This window comes from Hordeum vulgare, chromosome 7H, assembly GCF_904849725.1.
Source record: "Hordeum vulgare subsp. vulgare chromosome 7H, MorexV3_pseudomolecules_assembly, whole genome shotgun sequence".
NCBI lineage: Eukaryota > Viridiplantae > Streptophyta > Magnoliopsida > Poales > Poaceae > Hordeum > Hordeum vulgare.
In genome coordinates this window covers 70,327,077-70,345,228 of record NC_058524.1, presented here as the reverse complement: position 1 = coordinate 70,345,228, position 18,152 = coordinate 70,327,077, and the positions used below count along the sequence as shown (strand labels likewise).

The following is an 18,152-nucleotide window of genomic DNA, read 5'->3' as shown; positions in this document are numbered from 1 at the left end:
ATATATCATGTAATCGAGTTAGTTTTTGACGGGGATTGATCCCTAGTATCCACTATGTTCTAGATTGATGTTGCTACTACTTGGCTATGCTTAATGCTTGTCACTAGGGCCTGAGTGCCATGATTTCAGATCTGAACCTATTATGTTGTCGCCAATATATGTGTGTTTTAGATCCTATCTTGCAAGTTGTAGTCACCTACTATGTGTTATGACCCGGCAACCCCGGAGTGACAATAGCCGGAACCACTCCCGGAGATGACCATAGTATGAGGAGTTCATGTATTCACCGTGTGTTAATGCGTTGGTCCGGTTCTTTATTAAAAGGAGAACATTAATATCCCGTAGTTTCCATTAGGACCCAGCTGCCACGGGAGGGATGGACAATAGATGTCATGCAAGTTCTTTTCCCTAAGCATGTATGACTACATACGGAATACATGCCTACATTAGATTGACGAACGGGAGATAGTTACATATATCTCCGTGTTATAGCTGTTACATGATGAATCACATTCGTAATACTCATCCATCACCGATCCACTGCCTACGAGTCTTTTACTTCTGGTCCTCGCTACGTTACTTTGTCTAGGCTTGTCCCTTGCTACAGAAGGGATTGGGCCACTTTGCTGCTGCTGTATTGCTCTTCCTTGCTACTTCACTGTTACTTGTTGCAAGATCTTTTTCGACACTGTTGTCAGGGAAGAATAGTTACTCGCCCACGTGCAACCTACCGACGCCATTGATACAACAGTTAGGAATAGTATGCCGTCAACAGATCGTTTCTGGCACCGTTTCTATCATACTACTTTGCTACTGATACTTTGCTTGCAGACACTAATCTTTCAGGTGTGGTTGAATCTGACAAACTCAGCTGCTAATACTTGAGAATATTCTTTCGCTTCTCCTTTGGCGAACCAAGAAATTTGGGTTGAATACTCTACCCTCGAAAACTGTTGCGATCCCCTATACTTGTGGGTTATCAGCCGCCTTCTTATCGGCCAGATACTTGGGGCAATCGCGCTTCTAGTGACCAGTCCCCTTGCAATAATAGCACTCAGTTTCTGGCTTAGGTCCAGCCTTGGGTTTCTTCGTCGAAGGGGCAACAACTTTGCCACTCTTCTTGGAGTTACCCTTCTTGCCTTTGCCGTTTTTCTTTAAACTAGTGGTCTTATTGACCATCAAAACTTGATGTTCTTTATAGATTTCTGACTAAACGACTTTCAGCATCGCAAATAACTCGTCGGGTGACTAATTCATGCCTTGCATGTTATTCAACACGAAGCTCTTATAGCTAGGTGGCAGTGACTTAAGAATTCTGTCAGTCATAGATTCTTGCGGGAGTTCAATCCCCACCTCGGCTAGATGGTTAGAGTACCCAGACATTCTGAGCACGTGTTCACTGACAGACGAATTCTCCTCCATTTTGCAAGCATAGAACTTACCGGAGGTCTCATACCTCTCGATCCGGGCATTCTTCTCAAAGTTAAACTTCAACTCCTGCAACATCTCATATGCTCCATGACATTCAGAACATCTTTGAAGTCTCGGTTCTAAGCCATACAAAACTGCACATTGAACTAGTGTGTAGTCATCCTTACGTGCTTGACAAGCGTTCAAAACATTTTGGATTGCCGTAGCGGGTGGTGCATTACCTAGCGCAACATCAAGCAATATTGCTTTTGTTCATCTTGGAGGATAAGCCTCAGATTTTGAGCCCAGTCAACAAATTTGCTTCCATCATCTTTCAACTTAGCTTTCCTTAGGAATATATTAAAATTCAGGGTTGCTACCGCACGAGCCATTGATCTACAACATATTTTTTTGCAAAGATTACTTAGACTATGTTCAAGACAATTGAGTTTAGCTAATCATATTACTAATAAACTCCCACTCAAATAGACATCCCTCTAATCATTCGAGTGTCGCATGATCCAAATTCACTAACTCTAGTCCGATCATCACGTGAGTTGAGTATAGTTTCAGTGGTGAACATCTCCATGTTGATCATATCAACTATATGATTCATGCTCGACCTTTCGGTCTCTTATGTTCCGAGGCCATGTCTGTACATGCTAGGCTCGTCAAGTTTAACCCGAGTGTTCCGCGTGTGCAACTGTTTTGCACCCGTTGTATGTGAACGTCGAGTCTATCACACCCGATCATCACGTGGTGTCTCGAAACAACGAACTGTCACAACGGTGCACAGTTGGGGAGAACATTGTTTTATCTTGAAATTTTAGTGAGGGATCACCTTATAACGCTACCGTCATTCTAAAAAAATAAGGTGTGTAAAAGGATTAACATCACATGCAAACCATAAGTGACATGATATGGCTATGAACTTGTGCTTCTTGATCTCCATCACCAAAGCACCGGCATGATCTCCATCATAACCGGCGCCGCACCATGATCTCCATCATCGTGCCGCCATCGAGGTTGTGGTGCTATCTATGCTATTACTACTAAAGCTACAATCTAGCGATATAGTAAAAGCATCTCCAAGCACAAACGTTAGTTTAAAGACAACCCTATGGCTCGTGCCGACTGCCGTAGCATCGACGTGCAAGTCGATATTTAACTATTACAACATGATCATCTCAAACATCCAATATATCATATCATGTCTTTGGCCATATCACATCACATGCATACCCTGCAAAAACAAGTTAGACGTCCTCTAATTTGTTGTTGCATGTTTTACATGGCTGCTATCGGTGTCTAGTATGATTGCATCTTACTTACGCAAATCCACAACGGTGATATAAAATTTGCTATTTAACCTTCTCCAAGGACCGCCTCGGTCAAATCCGATTCAACTAAAGTTGAAGAAATAGACACCCGCGAGTCATCTTTATGCAACAAGTTGCATGTCAATCGATGAAACCGGTCTCTTGTAAGCGTATGAGTAAAGTTCGTCTGGGCCGCTTCAATCTAGCAATATTGTCGAATCAAGAAAAGACTAAGGAGGGCAGAAATTGAACATCAACGCCCACAAACTCTTGTGTGTTCTACTCGAGATATCATATACGCATGAACCTAGCTTATGATGCCACTATTGGAGAACGTTGCATGGGAAACAAAAAAATTCCTACGCACACGAAGACCTATCATGGTGATGATCATCTAGGAGATGGAGATCGGCTCCACATACCCTTGTAGATCGCTTAGCGGGAAGCGTTAAGAAACGCGGTAGATGTAGTGGAACGTCTTCGCGATCCAAATCGCCGCCGTCCCACGATCCGTCCCGATCTAGCGCCGAACGGACGACACCTCCGCATTAAGCACACGTACAGCTAGATGACGATCTCCGCCTTCTTGATCCAGCAAGAGAGACGAAGAGGTAGCTGAATTCTCCGGCAGCACGACGGCATGGCGGTTATGATGGTGGAGCGAGTCGTGCCATACCGATCTAGCTATGAGGTGTCACAAAGTAGTGGAGGGAGAGAGGGCTGCACAAAGGCTTGAGGTACAAAAACCCTAAAACCCTCCACTATATATAGGAGGAACCAAGGGGTGGTTGGATTGCCTCCTACTCCAAGGAGGAGCCTTCGGCCGAGGCAAGGAGGGAGGAGTCCTCCTTCAATTCGGTTTGGTGGAGGACTCCTTCCTATCTTGTCCACCTCCTTGTTTTTTTCCCTTCTTTAATATTGCCTTGGACGAAATAGCTTTATTGGGCTGGCCTCACCAGCCCACTAAGGGCTGGTGTGCCACCCATGGGCCTATTTGGTTCTCTCCCGGGTGGGTGGCCCCTCCCGGTAAAACCCCAGAACCCATTCGTCACTCCGGGTACTTTACCGGAATGCCCGAAATCTTTCTGGAAGCCAAATGCAACAATCCTATATATCAATCTTCATTTGTGGACCATTTCGAAGACACTCGTGACGTCGGGATCTCATCCGGGACTCCGAACAACATTCGGTTACCAACATCAATAATTCAACTATACTGAAAATGCCATCGAACCTTAAGTGTGCAGACCCTGCGGGTTCGAGAACTATGTAGACATTACCGATACACTCTCCAATCAATATCCTATAGCGGGACCTGGACGTCCATATCGGATCCTACATATTCTATGAAGATCTTATCGGTTGAACCTCTATGTCAAGGATTCACACAATCATGTATATCATTCCCTTTGTCCTTCGGTATGTTACTTGCCTGAGATTCGATCGTCGGTATCGCCATACCTATTTCAATCTCATTACGGTCAAGTCTCTTTACTTGTTCCATAATACAAGATCTCGTGGCTAACTCTTTAGTCACATTGCTTGCAAGGCTTGTTTCTCATGTTGTATTACAAAGTGGGCCCCGAGAAACCTCTCCGTCACACAGAGTGACAAATCCCAGTCTTGATCCATGCTAACTCAACGGACACCTTCGGATATGCTTGTAGAGTACCTTTATAGTCTCCAGTAACATTGCGATGTTTGATACACACAAGGCATTCCTCCAGTGTCAGTGAGTTACATGATATCATGGTCATAGGAATGTATACTTGACATGTAGAAAACAATAGCAACAAAATGACACGATCATATGCTACGTTTATAGTTTGGGTTTTGTCCATCACATCATTATATTAATGATGTGACCCTGTCATCAAGTGACAACACTTGTCTATGGCTAGGAAACCTTAACCATCCTTGACTAACAGGCCAGTCAACTAGAGGCTCACTATGGACATTGTTTTGTCTATATATCTACAGATGCATTTATGTGTCCATTCAATACAATTATATCATGGATAATAAACGATTATCTTGAAACAGGAAATATAATAATAACTATTTTATTATTGCCTCTAGGGCATATTTCCAACACATACATATGCAAATTTCGAGACTGCAGGGTTTAGGGGGAAGATCTTAAGAAGTACATGTTTAATGCTAGCTATGCCTACAATGAACACAAATTTAATATTGCAATGATGGATCTCAGAGCTGAAAGTGAGGAAGCTTGGTAGTGGCTTAGTGCAATACAAAAGAAAACATGGGAAAGGCATGCATTTGACACAAACTGCAAGACTGACTTGATAGTGAACAACTTGTATGAGGTGTTCAACAAGTACATTCTATATGTTAGGAGAAAACCTACGAGGACAATGTGTGGTGGGATAAAATATAAGCAGATGGTGAGGTGGCACAGGAACAGAGAGAGTGGAAAGACAACAAGATGGAGGATAACACCTCATTACAGTGAGAAGCTAGAGATTGAGAAGGAGATGGCCAAATACTGCAAGCCAATACAAGCTAGGGTGAACTTATGGCAAGTTACAAGTGGGCAGCAAACACATGCTATCAACTTGGAACTTCATACTTGTGGATGCAGGAAGTGGAACGTTACTGGCATCCCATGCAACCATGCCATCTCTGCAATAAAGAATGCTAAAAGGTTTCCGGGGGATTTTGTCACCACATTCTTCATGAAACAATTTTATTTGGCAGCTTATGAACCAATGATCTTTCATGTTCCTGGTGATCATGATTGGACAAGGACCCCTGGTCCAGATATAGAACCACCTGCATTTAAAGTGAAGAGGGGAAGAAAGAAAGAAAAGAGGATCAAGGGAAAATTTGAAGTAGCAAAGCCAAAAGACAGTTCAAGAATACGGACTATGACATGTGGAAATTGTGGTCTTCAAGGGCATAGGTACACAAACTGTCTGAAACAGTTGAAGCCTCAGCTAGATTTGAGGAAGAACAAACATGTGGTAATAATGTTTCACCTTGAAATATACTACTTTTGCCTTTGTTGTATATTTTTTTCCTTCTAGTATTACTTATTGTTTTCCCTATGTATGCAAGGCTACTCCAATGAACTCAGAGCCATCACAGCCAAGAGATGCTGCTGGCAGAGGAGGAGTTGGCACTGGAGTAGCTGGGAGAGGTGTTGGCAGAGGAGGAGCTGGGAGAGGTGCTGGCATAGGAGGAACTGGGAGAGGTGCTGGCATAGGAGGAGCTGGGAGAGGAGGAGCTGGCAGAGGAGGAGCTGACAGAGGTGCTGGCACGGGAGGAGTTGGGAGAGGAGGAGCTGGCAGAGGTGCTGGCAGAGGAGGAGCTGGCAGAGGTGCTCCAAGGCCATTCACTGCCCCTAGGCAATCTCCCGCCTCCACTTCTGATGCTATTCCTACTGACGGTACACACACTGGATGGATGGCCTACCTCACTACTAGTGGTGCTGGAAGATCTCGCATGTAATGTTGAACTAGAGTCTGTTGTTATTCTGGCCATGGTACAATGAGCTGTAATGCTACAAAGTGATGTTGAACTTGATGGTGTTGTTTATGGACCTGATGCTACAATGTGTTGTTTTGGTTCATGTGTACATGATTTGATGCCTCTGTTGTATACAGAAACCTCATAATTAACAATTCAAATTTGACATGAACCTCACAATGCACAATTCAAAATTAACATAAATCCCACGATTGGCATAAACCTCATCAATTCACAAATACATATTGAAGTTCAAAGGCTTAGATCAACATACTAGAACCATGGTTCACAAATACATAGTGGAGTTCAAATGCTTAAATTCATCCTTTGTGAGCAAAGGATGCATAACAACATTAATAGATACATAAACAGCCAGAGTCTTAGATGCCCATACATTACACATCCATAGTAAACTAGGTAGGTCACTGCACAACCATCCTACCCAAAAGGTCAACAATGCCCACTACTCTCATATTCATCTGTCTCACTTCTGTAAGATGGCCAGGATGCACTTGAGTTTCAGCTTGAGGTCTTCCTCTCCTTTCATCAGCTCAGCAATCTGAAGCTCCAGCTGTCCCTGTCTTCACTGTGCACTTCATTTCCCTTTAACAGATCAACAATCTGAAACTTCAACTCCAGCTTCTCTTGAGTAAGCTTCTCCTCAGACTTTGTCAGCTGTGCATTCTTCAACTCTAATTTCTCCATAGCTTCACTGTGCACTTGCTTCTCTTTCATATGCTTCAACTTCAAGTTCTGGATGACAGCTGCTTGAGCTCTTGTCAGGTTAACCATGAGTTCATATTTGTCATTTAGATGCTTGTGATCTTCATCTTTCTTTGCCATTTGTCTTTTCATATCAGCAACTACTTCACTTCTGCATTGCTGCTGATAGGTTAGGTTAGACTGCACATAACTGAAATCAATCACCCTTTCCTCCTGGAAATCAATGAGATCATGCACATCTTTAACTAACTTGTCATAGTTGGCATCCAAAATATTCTTCTCTTCTGTTAGATGGTGAATAGTTAGAGCACTCTCAAGATTATCAGTCACCCTACCATTTTTGGTATCTTCAAACATTGCCCAAAGCTTCAACAATGCATTTTGCATTGTTATGGGCCACTCTTGATCAACCCATTCAACAAAACCACAATTATCACCTTCCTGCAATTAAAGATAAAATTCAACCATTACATCATAAGTACATCAATTACTCTGCTATTCAAAAATTCTGCTATTACGGCATAAGTACATAAATTACTCTAACAACAACTATATGAAACTGGCATTATGCACTTTTTATACAGCAACAAGAACTCTAAAATTTTGCTGTTCTTTGCTCAACAACAAGCGCATATGAAAACTGCCATCAAGAACACTATCATTTTATCACAGTAAACAAACAATATAACTTATCAACTAAGAAAGAAACTTACAGGCTCTACACATGCTAGGAACCTTCTCCCTGTGTTTGTGCCTTCAAACGCAACATTCCTCGTCGATGCCTTACCGTGCTTATCACATAACACCATGATATCAAGCTCAAGCCCATGGTAATTCGGGTCCTCAACTGAAGCTGGAACCTGCACAAGCTAAAACACATCACTCCACTGCCGAAGGATGAGGAACAAACCAAATCAAAAGAAATCCCCAAGTAAAAAGGTACATACACATAAAAATCCCTAAATATTCTAACCCTAACCCTAACCCTAGCTCGAATGAACTCACCTGGTAAATCCAGTCGATGGAGGAGTTGGAGGAGTGCATGTACGGGAGGGTAGACTCGTCGTCGCTGCTCTCGTCCTCAAAAACCATGACGACGGTGGCGGCGGCGCACTGCTACGGGCGTGTGCCGCTCAGGAACGTCGGCGAGGAGAGTGGTCGGGTGGGGAGGAGGGGAGGGGCCGACCGGGGCAAGAGAGCGAACCGGGTCGAGCTCGCCCTAGTCAGCGCGAGGGCACGAGCCGGTTGGCCATCATGGCACCCGACGGGTAGGACCGACAGGTCAGTTCGAACATCAATACGTATAAAACACGGATTTAGACTTGATACTAACATTAAAAAATTAGCAATCTTGATCTGCACGTATTACCCCAGTTGTGATAATTCTATGTAATTAACTCTGTATTGATTGATGAATGGATCCCCAATACTTGCGCAGCCTACAGCCCAACACGCCCACAGTGTACACTGTATAACCACGCAATACAGCGTACCACAACAGAAGGCCAGGCATGGGGGCCGAGATCCACAGGTGACACCGTCACATGGCACGCACGCCGTTGCCATGCCACCAGGCCACCGCCACCACCACCACCATGTTTCAGCCAAGAACACCAGCCGGCCCCCTGCCGCTGCCAGCACCGCTACTAAACACCTCCACAGTGCATATCCAGCGCTCCATTTCATACCAGCACACCATCCACTGTGCGACGGATTTACCGGCATTTTCTCCCAGCGATCTTTTCACCGTGGATCTTACGCGAAAGGTTTCTGAAGCAAGCAAAGAACCAAAGAGGGAGAATAAACGGACGAGGGGTAGGTAAGTAAATATAAATAAATAACAAAAAAGAAGGAAAAGAAAAGGTAGAGGGTGATAAAGGACGGAAAGCAGGCCTGACAATATGCTGCGGCGGCCTGCTAAACATCACGTTTCGTGTTGGATCAATCATGGAGCGCTGACATGTGGGGCACTACCTCGGTGCGTGAGGGTGAGGCGCACGTCGTTAGCCGGCTGACTGTTTGGGTTTCTTTGGAGCCACGTGCTCTCGCGCCCGCTTAATCTTCCATCGGTTGGCAATACATGAGATTCTAGAAATAATAGGCAAGACATGATGATGAATTGTGAAAATCTTGGTAGGAATGGTGGTAGAAAGTCTAGAGCATCAGTTGGAGGAGCTAAGGAATAATGGTGCGTTGATAGCTCGGTGCGGGACAAACGCCCGACGTGCTAGAGACGAGCCTAAGCGGTCGGTCACATTATCGGCGAAACGAAGAACCAAGAGGACGACACGACCGATAAGATAAGCCATAAGCGCAATGTAGTGTAGGGCGATAGGTAGATTATAACACCCTTTTTGTGTGTGTTCTATGTTCATAGTCACCGCTTCCTGATTTTGTCTGCAGCACCGTCAGAATTCTGGTGGCATCTTTAGCCCCCTTTCGAAATCACGGTATCTGAACCGAGCTTGCTGCTTCTATCCTAAGATGAGATCTTTGTATTTGAACCGAGTCTGCTGAGATTTCACAATTTTTTTTTACTTTGTGACGCCGCGGGCCAAGGTGTGCAGGATTTACAGCAGTGAGCATTGATCCTGCAGGGCCCACAAGTCATATGGAGGAGCCACGGCGCCACGCCCTCCACTGTGCGGCTCGAGTCCTACTCCTCCTCCTCTAGCTAGACCAACCAGACAGAGAGAGAGAAAAAACCACGACAGCGACGTGACCTCTCAGTGTCCATCCCTCTTCTCCCCCCTCCCCCTCTCTCCACCACCCCCACAAGCCATCTTCCTCTAGAGCTCCGAGCTACGGCCTCTAGTGGCACTCCTAGCAGCAGCAGCAGCATACTAGGAGTACTGGCTAGGCCTGCCACTCCACCCCCCCAGCCATACGGCTACTCGCTGTCACTGAGCCGGCAGCAGCGGCCGTCCGCGCGCGCGCGCTCGCCAGCCAGCCAGAGCGGAGCCCGAGAAACCAACCAGGAACTCCACTCCCTCCCTCCTTCCCTCGCTCGCCCATTAAGGCGCGCTTCACTCCGCTGCCCACCGGTCGCAACAGCGCCACGCGAGCTTCGCACGCCGTACGCTCTCCTCTTCTCTCTCGGCGTCTCCCCCGTAAATGCAACTGCCCGGACGGTGACTCTCCGCAGCTCGGCACCACCGGCCATGGCGACCACGGCGACGGCGGCGTACGGCGCCCTCATTGCCTCCCTCCTCCTCCTCGCCGCCGGCGCCGCGGCGGACGACGGTTGGTTTCTTCCCCGTCCGCATCTCTCTTCTTTATCGCTCGGGTCTGGAGCTGGCTACCGGGGAGCAGACAGCAGGCTGCAGAGGGGCTCGATCACGGGGGGTTTGGTTCGGATTAGTATTTTATTAGCGCCGCTTTTGGGATCCTCCGTTGCTTCGGCCGCATTCTTTATTGCCCTAACACCGGCCTAATAGTAGTCCTTTACTAATCCCGGCGAGTCGTGCCCCCTCCTCCTCCCACCGTCGCTTCCCTTTTCTGATGCCGCTACTATTTTGGAGCCGGTAGCCACTGCCCACTGACCACCAGCAGCATAGTTCACCATGCGGTTTCGAAACGAGATCTTCTTCCTGTTTCAAGCCGCCCTTTCCTTCTGCCTTGCTCCCTTTCAAAATGCTTGGTTTGGCTTGAAGATTGGCTCTTCTTTGCTTTTTTACATAATATGCGTTTTGTTTTGCGGCACGATGTTCTTGGCGGGCTGACAGCAAGCACAATGCTAACCACCAGGAATAATCCTAATCCTAGTGCCCCCCGCGCTTTATTCCTCGCCGCCACGGCCCTGTTTTCTTTCCCCCACTTTACAAATCCGATGTTCTTGTTCCGACACCCGAGCCGAGGAGCTTTTCCTGCCTTGAAGACGAAGAAAGATCATCGCTGCCATCTTGCGCAACTCCTCTTTCTCGCTGTTTTTCTTTTCTTTACCAACCAAATGCGCTGATCTTGTTTTTCGTTGCTGCTCCGCCTTTTGCGACCTTTATCCAATCAATCTGTTTTCATGGCCGTTTTCTTCTGCTAATGCGGCCGGGTTCTTGTTTACTTGTTTACAGGGGCGGCGCTGCTGGAGGTGAAGAAGTCCTTCCGCAACGTCGGCAACGTGCTCTACGACTGGTCCGGCGACGACCACTGCTCCTGGCGCGGCGTCCTCTGCGACAACGTCACCTTCGCCGTCGCCGCGCTGTAAGATCCACGCCGCCCCGTTTACAACACTCCGCCCCCTTTCCTTCCCCCGGTCGCTAACGCCGCGCTTTGTTGCAATGCGACGCAGCAACCTCTCCGGGCTCAACCTCGAGGGCGAAATCTCGCCGGCCGTCGGCGCCCTCAAGAGCCTCGTCTCCATGTACGGACGCCGCCCGCCGTCGTTCAACATATTTTTTATCTGTTCCTGGCTTGCGTTAATAACTTTGTCAATCCTGTAGTGATTTGAAGTCGAATGGGCTGACCGGCCAGATCCCGGATGAGATTGGGGACTGCTCGTCGATTAAGACGCTGTGAGTGGTCTCTTAAAAAAGATGGATGGTTAGCGTTTGGGTCTCTTAAAAAAGCTGTTGATGATTTGACGTTTGTTCTTGATCTATCTACTAGGGATTTGTCCTTCAACAACTTGGATGGCGACATACCATTCTCGGTGTCCAAGCTCAAGCGCCTCGAAACCTTGTAAGGCCTGTTTCTTGCTCAAATGTACTGTGTATCTAGTAAGCAAGTCCTTTGAATGTTGTGAGTGATCCTGTGTGGTGCACGTGATTTCCTAGGATACTGAAGAACAACCAGCTGGTCGGCGCGATCCCGTCGACGCTGTCGCAGCTCCCAAATTTGAAGATTCTGTAAGTTGCAGCTTGGTTCTGATGTTGTGTGGGTCATTCAAGTGTTTTCATCATCAGAATCTCTAATGTGATGTGCGCCCCTAGGGACTTGGCTCAAAACAAACTGACTGGGGAGATACCAAGGCTAATCTATTGGAATGAGGTTCTTCAATACCTGTAAGTCTTTCTTGAATTTCTGTGCCATACAAAGATTGGTATTGGTACTACTACTGCACAAGCGCAATGTTAGTATGTTCATCAACCGGGGATTAAGCTGGGAAAATGACTGGATGATTAGAAAAATCATTGTAGAAAGACACCGCCATTTTATGGACACGGAGTAGTGTCCAATGCTGTTTTCTTCTTCTTTTGGATAAATCGAGTTCATCTTATTTAGGGGTTTGCGCGGCAATCAATTAGAAGGATCCCTCTCCCCGGATATGTGCCAGTTGACCGGCCTGTGGTACTTGTAAGTATGCTGCATACCAATCTTGAACCACATTGTGTTGTGTATCCTGTTTCTGGCGCTAACACTACACTCGCTTGGCCAGTGACGTGAAGAACAATAGCCTGACTGGGGAGATACCGGAGACCATTGGGAACTGTACGAGCTTTCAGGTCTTGTACGTATTTACGCTCCTGCACCCTTTGAAAAGATGTTTATTTCTTCAATTTGTATAGTTTTCCTAACAGTTTGCAATGGTAGAGATTTATCTTACAATCGATTTACTGGATCAATCCCATTCAACATTGGCTTCCTTCAAGTTGCTACACTGTATGTGGTTATTTAAACCATTCTTCTTAAATCCTATGCTCTACAGATTTAACACTAATCTGCAAAACTTCATATCATTTGTATCAGGTCCTTGCAAGGGAACAAGTTCACTGGTTCAATCCCATCAGTTATTGGCCTCATGCAGGCGCTTGCTGTACTGTAAGTCCTGCGATGAGCTCTTTGTTCTACATTATAGTCTGATGAAGAATTAACTCAATTCTTGTAGGTGAAATATATATAACTGATATCTTCTTTAACCTTTTCAGTGATCTGAGTTACAACCAATTATCTGGCCCTATACCATCGATACTTGGAAACTTGACATATACTGAGAAACTGTAAGCTGTCATTGTCTGCTTAGTAATCCTAATAGACATTGCACTTCTATGAAAGTTATCAGCAAGAATAATTCCTAATCAATAATATGATATATCTTGGGCTTGTAGATACATGCAAGGCAACAGGTTAACTGGGACGATACCACCAGAGCTTGGGAATATGTCAACGCTTCATTACCTGTGAGTGGCATCATTTTTCTTGTTTTTATGTATTCAAATACAGGTTATCTGGCATTCTCTTTTTGTTGACAAAGTCTAAATTCAGAGAACTAAATGATAATCAACTTACCGGGTCAATTCCGTCGGAGCTAGGAAAGCTTACTGGCTTGTATGACTTGTAAGTCCTTTTACGCCACTCATGAAATCTGTAATGATTCTCTGGGTGTGGTAGTCAAACAAGTAGCTTATGTTTTCTCACTCGTCTTTGCAGGAACCTTGCAAACAACAGCCTAGAAGGACCAATTCCGAACAATATAAGTTCTTGTGTGAATCTCAATAGCTTGTAAGCATTGCAACTTTCTTGTGTGGCACACACACGGTTTCAGAAATATATATTAATGCGTTGTTTTTCCTTTACAGTAATGCTTATGGCAATAAGTTAAATGGCACCATTCCTCGTTCTTTGCGTAAACTTGAGAGCATGACCTCTTTGTAAGTTCTGATTTTTTTTATCAAGTTATACCGGATTTCATCCTTAATTTCTGCTATGATAAAGTTGACTGAATTGTACCCTTTCTACTTTAAAATATTCGATATGCATAGTGCATACTGATCTGCAACATTGTTCGCTTCAATATTGATGTGTGTTCATCTGTTTATTCAGGAATCTATCGTCAAATCATTTGAGTGGTCCTATTCCTATTGAGCTATCAAGAATCAACAATTTGGACATTTTGTAAGTCCAGTTATCTCACAAGTTCTTGAGAATATTATTTTTATTCTATGACCTATATATTGAAGATTACATGTATCAGGGATTTATCCTGCAACATGATTACCGGTCCAATTCCATCAGCCATTGGCAGCTTGGAGCATCTATTGAAACTGTAAGTCTTTGCCATTATGATTGTTGGTTTGTTTCCATCATCATATGTTAATGCTTGAAACTCTTTCTCTAGGAACCTGAGCAAGAATGCTCTTGTCGGATTCATCCCTGCCGAGTTCGGGAACTTGAGGAGTATCATGGAGATGTAAGTAGTTGGTGATCTAATGGTGAATTCTGTCAATGGTTAGTTCCTTGAATGGTCTACTGAATAACTTGGTTCTTATTTCAGTGATCTGTCCAATAACCATCTTGGTGGTCTGATTCCTCAAGAACTTGGAATGCTGCAAAATCTGATGCTGCTGTGAGTTCTAGCTTTTCATGTCACATAGTTTTCCTAAACCCATATGTTCTGTAGAAGGTTCAGTGTGTAGTCTTCAATTGATTATTGATTCATCTGTCTTCATTTGCTCGTGCAGAAAACTGGAAAATAACAATATAACTGGGGATGTTTCTTCACTGATGAACTGCTTCAGCCTAAATACCTTGTAAGTTACCAAAGAAGTTTTAGGCATGTTTGGATGTTTCGGTTCGCTGACATGATCTTGCTGCTCATGGAACAGAAATATATCTTACAATAATTTGGCTGGTGTTGTCCCTACTGACAATAACTTTTCACGGTTTTCACCTGACAGGTATAGTGCACCATCAATTCAATCACTGTTTCATTCTTACTATCAAATTTGGAAATAGTAGTTTAACGATCTGCTCCTGCCTTCAGCTTCTTGGGTAATCCTGGACTTTGTGGATATTGGCTTGCCTCGTGCCGTTCCTCCAGCCACCAAGAGAAACGTAAAAAGACTGTTTCATCATCATTTCCTTTCAAGCATATATACTTCCCTACTTTCTTCGTTTCTAATATACCGTCGTCTCTGCCCTGCATTTTCTATGCAGCACAAATCTCGAAGGCTGCAATACTCGGCATTGCGCTGGGTGGGCTTGTTATCCTTCTGATGATTTTGGTAGCTGTATGCAGGCCGCACAGCCCTCCTGTTTTCAAAGATGTCTCTGTTAGCAAACCAGGTAATGCATCTTCAGGAGTTCTGTTTCAGTATATCTTTTACTTACCTTATTGGCAAAGGTGTATGTTGCCATACAAGTCATGTCGGGATCATTGATGTTTCTGATTAAACTATAATATCTTGTGGGCTTACCTTGACTGCCCACTCATAAAGCATTGCCGATTCCTCAAACAGTATCAGTCTGTTCTAATAAATCTGCATGATGTTGCAGTGAGCAATGTCCCCCCCAAGCTAGTGATACTTAATATGAACATGGCCCTCCATGTATATGAAGACATAATGAGGATGACTGAGAACTTGAGTGAGAAATACATCATTGGGTATGGGGCATCAAGCACTGTTTACAAATGTGTTTTGAAGAATTGCAGACCGGTGGCAATCAAAAAGCTGTATGCCCAGTACCCGCAAAGCCTGAAGGAATTTCAAACTGAGCTTGAGACTGTCGGCAGTATCAAACACCGGAATTTAGTGAGCCTTCAAGGATACTCCCTATCACCTGTTGGAAATCTTCTCTTCTACGAGTACATGGAAAATGGCAGCCTCTGGGATGTTTTACATGGTAAGTGCACACTGCAAACTCGTTCCAAATGCCGAGAATGGTTTAGTACAAGCAATAAATTGTTAGCACTGATGTTGCTTTAGATAGTCTTTGTTCGCTGATCTGTCACAAAGCTGTGAAACACCAGCTGATCACTCCCAAAATAGTTGATGTTCGATACATTTGGAGTCCTGCTTATTTATTGATTGCTAACAGTTGGAGAACTTTTCCATATCATAACACTATGTTCTTTTTAATTCTATAGAAGGTCCATCCAAGAAGAAAAAACTTGATTGGGAGACTCGCCTTCGGATTGCTCTCGGTGCTGCTCAAGGCCTTGCCTACCTTCACCATGACTGCAGTCCCCGGATAATCCACAGGGATGTAAAATCAAAGAATATCCTCCTCGACAAAGATTACGAGCCACACCTTACGGACTTTGGCATTGCTAAGAGTTTGTGTGTTTCAAAGACTCACACGTCGACCTATGTCATGGGCACTATTGGCTACATTGATCCCGAGTACGCGCGCACCTCCCGCCTCAACGAGAAGTCTGATGTATACAGCTATGGAATTGTTCTGCTCGAGCTGCTGACCGGCAAAAAGCCCGTGGACAACGAGTGCAATCTCCATCACTCGGTAACTAGCTACCTTTCCACTTGTAGTTCTTCAGGTTGATGCGTCATTTTCTTCAGCTTATTTTATCCTTGGATTCTGGTAGTGCCAATAATTGCTGGATGATCCACATTAGGCTTTTATGTTCCTCAAATGGGACCAGCAACATGAAACCTATCATGTGAGTAGATCTATCTGCACTGTGGACCTGTGGTGTGGACTGATCCATTGCATATGGCCATTGATAGCTCCATTATAGGTTGCAGTGTTCCGTCCCCTAAAGCCTGCCATTTTTGTCCCCCCAAGTTGTCAATCATGTACGATAGATGGAAAGCTACAAATCGCACTGTCACACTCACCAAATATTGTCAACTTTTCATTTGCTCCCCTACCATGTAGTACTAGCTTGCCTCTGATTCGGACCAGATTCTTATGATATCACATCATGGTAAGCTTCACTTGGTATCAGCCTGATACCCCACGCTACCTGGTGTAAAAATTGTTGATACGATTCTTTTGTGCCGTGGCAATGCAATGCAGATCCTGTCGAAGACGGCGAGCAACGCGGTGATGGAGACGGTCGACCCCGACATCGCCGACACCTGCCAGGACCTCGGCGAGGTGAAGAAGGTGTTCCAGCTGGCGCTGCTCTGCACCAAGAAGCAGCCGTCGGACCGGCCGACGATGCACGAGGTGGTGCGCGTGCTGGACTGCCTGGTGCACCCTGACCCGCTGCCGAAGGTCGCCCAGCCGCACCCGCAGCCGCCCAACGGCCCGAGCTACGCCAACGAGTACGTGAGCCTGCGGGGCGCCGGCGCGCTGTCGTCCTGCGCCAACTCGTCGAGCACGTCGGACGCGGAGCTGTTCCTCAAGTTCGGCCAGGCCATCTCCCACAACACGGAGTAGGTCGGAGCCGCCGCCTTGAAGCCCGCCCGCCGCTGCTCTGGGAACTCAGGCGGCGGCGGAGGATGATTCGGGTAGTCGGTCGGTCGGTCGGAGTAGTGAGAGGAGCTAGGTAGCCCACATTTTGTCTAAATATGTGCCGGAGGTTAACCAGAAAAGACAATGAATCGGTGGCGTTCGTCCCTGTAAAAAAGCCATGTAGTATTCTCCTTCTCTTCCTCCCCATTCTTATCTCTGACCTGGTAGGTTGTAATGGATCTCTCTGTGACCGTTCATGGACTGGAAATGATGTGAATTGCCTGATCTTGTATGGATGAATCAGAAGGAATGTCATTGTGTTTCATGGCATCTGGTGAACCTGATGGGAGAACTGATGCAGTTAGCGGAGCTGAGTTCTCTGGCATTCCTCCTGCTGCTCCTGGAATTGATGCGTGCAGGTGTCGCGGAGCTCATGGTGGCCTTTGCTTTGTCCGGAACGTGGCAGCGGAGACGTAAATGGTGGAGAGGCTGCAGCGGGGCTGGGGCCGGGTGGGAGGGGACGATGGATGAGATGGGTCGGACTTGCTCTGTGGATGAATGAATCTTTGATGATTGATGGATGGAACATGGGAGGGAGGAGTGGGCGTGGGGGCGGGGCGGTGCTCGCAATGCGGCGCGGGTCTCGTGAGCGCCGGTACTGGAACTGAACTCGGCTGGGGCCTGGGTGCGTACGTGGGGATCGGGCCGCCGGAGAGAGCCAACGCCGTGGAGATGGTGGTGGTAGGGCAGGGTGGGGGTGTATCCCTGAGGCCTTGTTTGGTACTAGTGTTTTTAAAGAGATTGGTGGAATAATCTTCCAAGGGATTGGGTGAAACCCTAACCTTCACCCAATCCTTTCAAATCTCCATTTATCCCTAATACATTAGGTAGGGATAGTGTATTGGGTATTGAGAAAAATGCACTATAATTTAGGAATTTGAAGGGAAATGTGGGATGAAACATGTCAAATACACTAGAACCAAATAGTGTTATGGGATGTGTGGGGATTGAGGGGTTTGACCGGGATAATTCCCATAAATTACCTAAAATACACTAGTACCAAACAAGGCCTGATGGTGGGACGACGGGATGACGATGGATCGCGGCAACCGTCATGTTCGGGGCGCATCTGTGATCAGG

The 18,152-nt window shown here is 45.8% G+C and overlaps 1 protein-coding gene across 1 annotated transcript; it reads left to right on the top strand.

Annotated features, from left to right (window-relative positions):
• The first annotated feature begins 9,633 nt into the window (after window positions 1-9,633).
• On the top strand, window positions 9,634-17,297 carry LOC123413216 (LRR receptor-like serine/threonine-protein kinase ER1). The gene is made up of 27 exons (XM_045106161.1): window positions 9,634-10,184; window positions 11,009-11,138; window positions 11,227-11,298; window positions 11,378-11,449; window positions 11,544-11,615; window positions 11,711-11,782; window positions 11,867-11,938; window positions 12,159-12,230; window positions 12,313-12,384; window positions 12,468-12,536; window positions 12,624-12,695; window positions 12,803-12,874; window positions 12,983-13,054; window positions 13,140-13,211; window positions 13,305-13,376; window positions 13,454-13,525; window positions 13,698-13,769; window positions 13,849-13,920; window positions 13,993-14,064; window positions 14,149-14,220; window positions 14,336-14,404; window positions 14,480-14,551; window positions 14,638-14,708; window positions 14,811-14,939; window positions 15,150-15,497; window positions 15,742-16,115; window positions 16,632-17,297. The coding sequence occupies exons 1-27, from the start codon at window positions 10,103-10,105 to the stop codon at window positions 16,995-16,997; spliced, it is 2,934 nt and encodes a 977-aa protein (XP_044962096.1). The 5' UTR covers window positions 9,634-10,102; the 3' UTR covers window positions 16,998-17,297.
• Window positions 17,298-18,152: the final 855 nt, after the last annotated feature.

Coding starts and splice junctions, on each gene's coding strand:
- LOC123413216 (XM_045106161.1), top strand. CDS start 10,103: ATGGCGACCACGGCGACGGCGGCGTACGGCGCCCTCATTGCCTCCCTC. Junction 14,552..14,637: donor TCACGGTTTTCACCTGACAG/GTATAGTGCACC, acceptor TCCTGCCTTCAG/CTTCTTGGGTAATCCTGGAC. Junction 14,940..15,149: donor TGTCTCTGTTAGCAAACCAG/GTAATGCATCTT, acceptor ATGATGTTGCAG/TGAGCAATGTCCCCCCCAAG.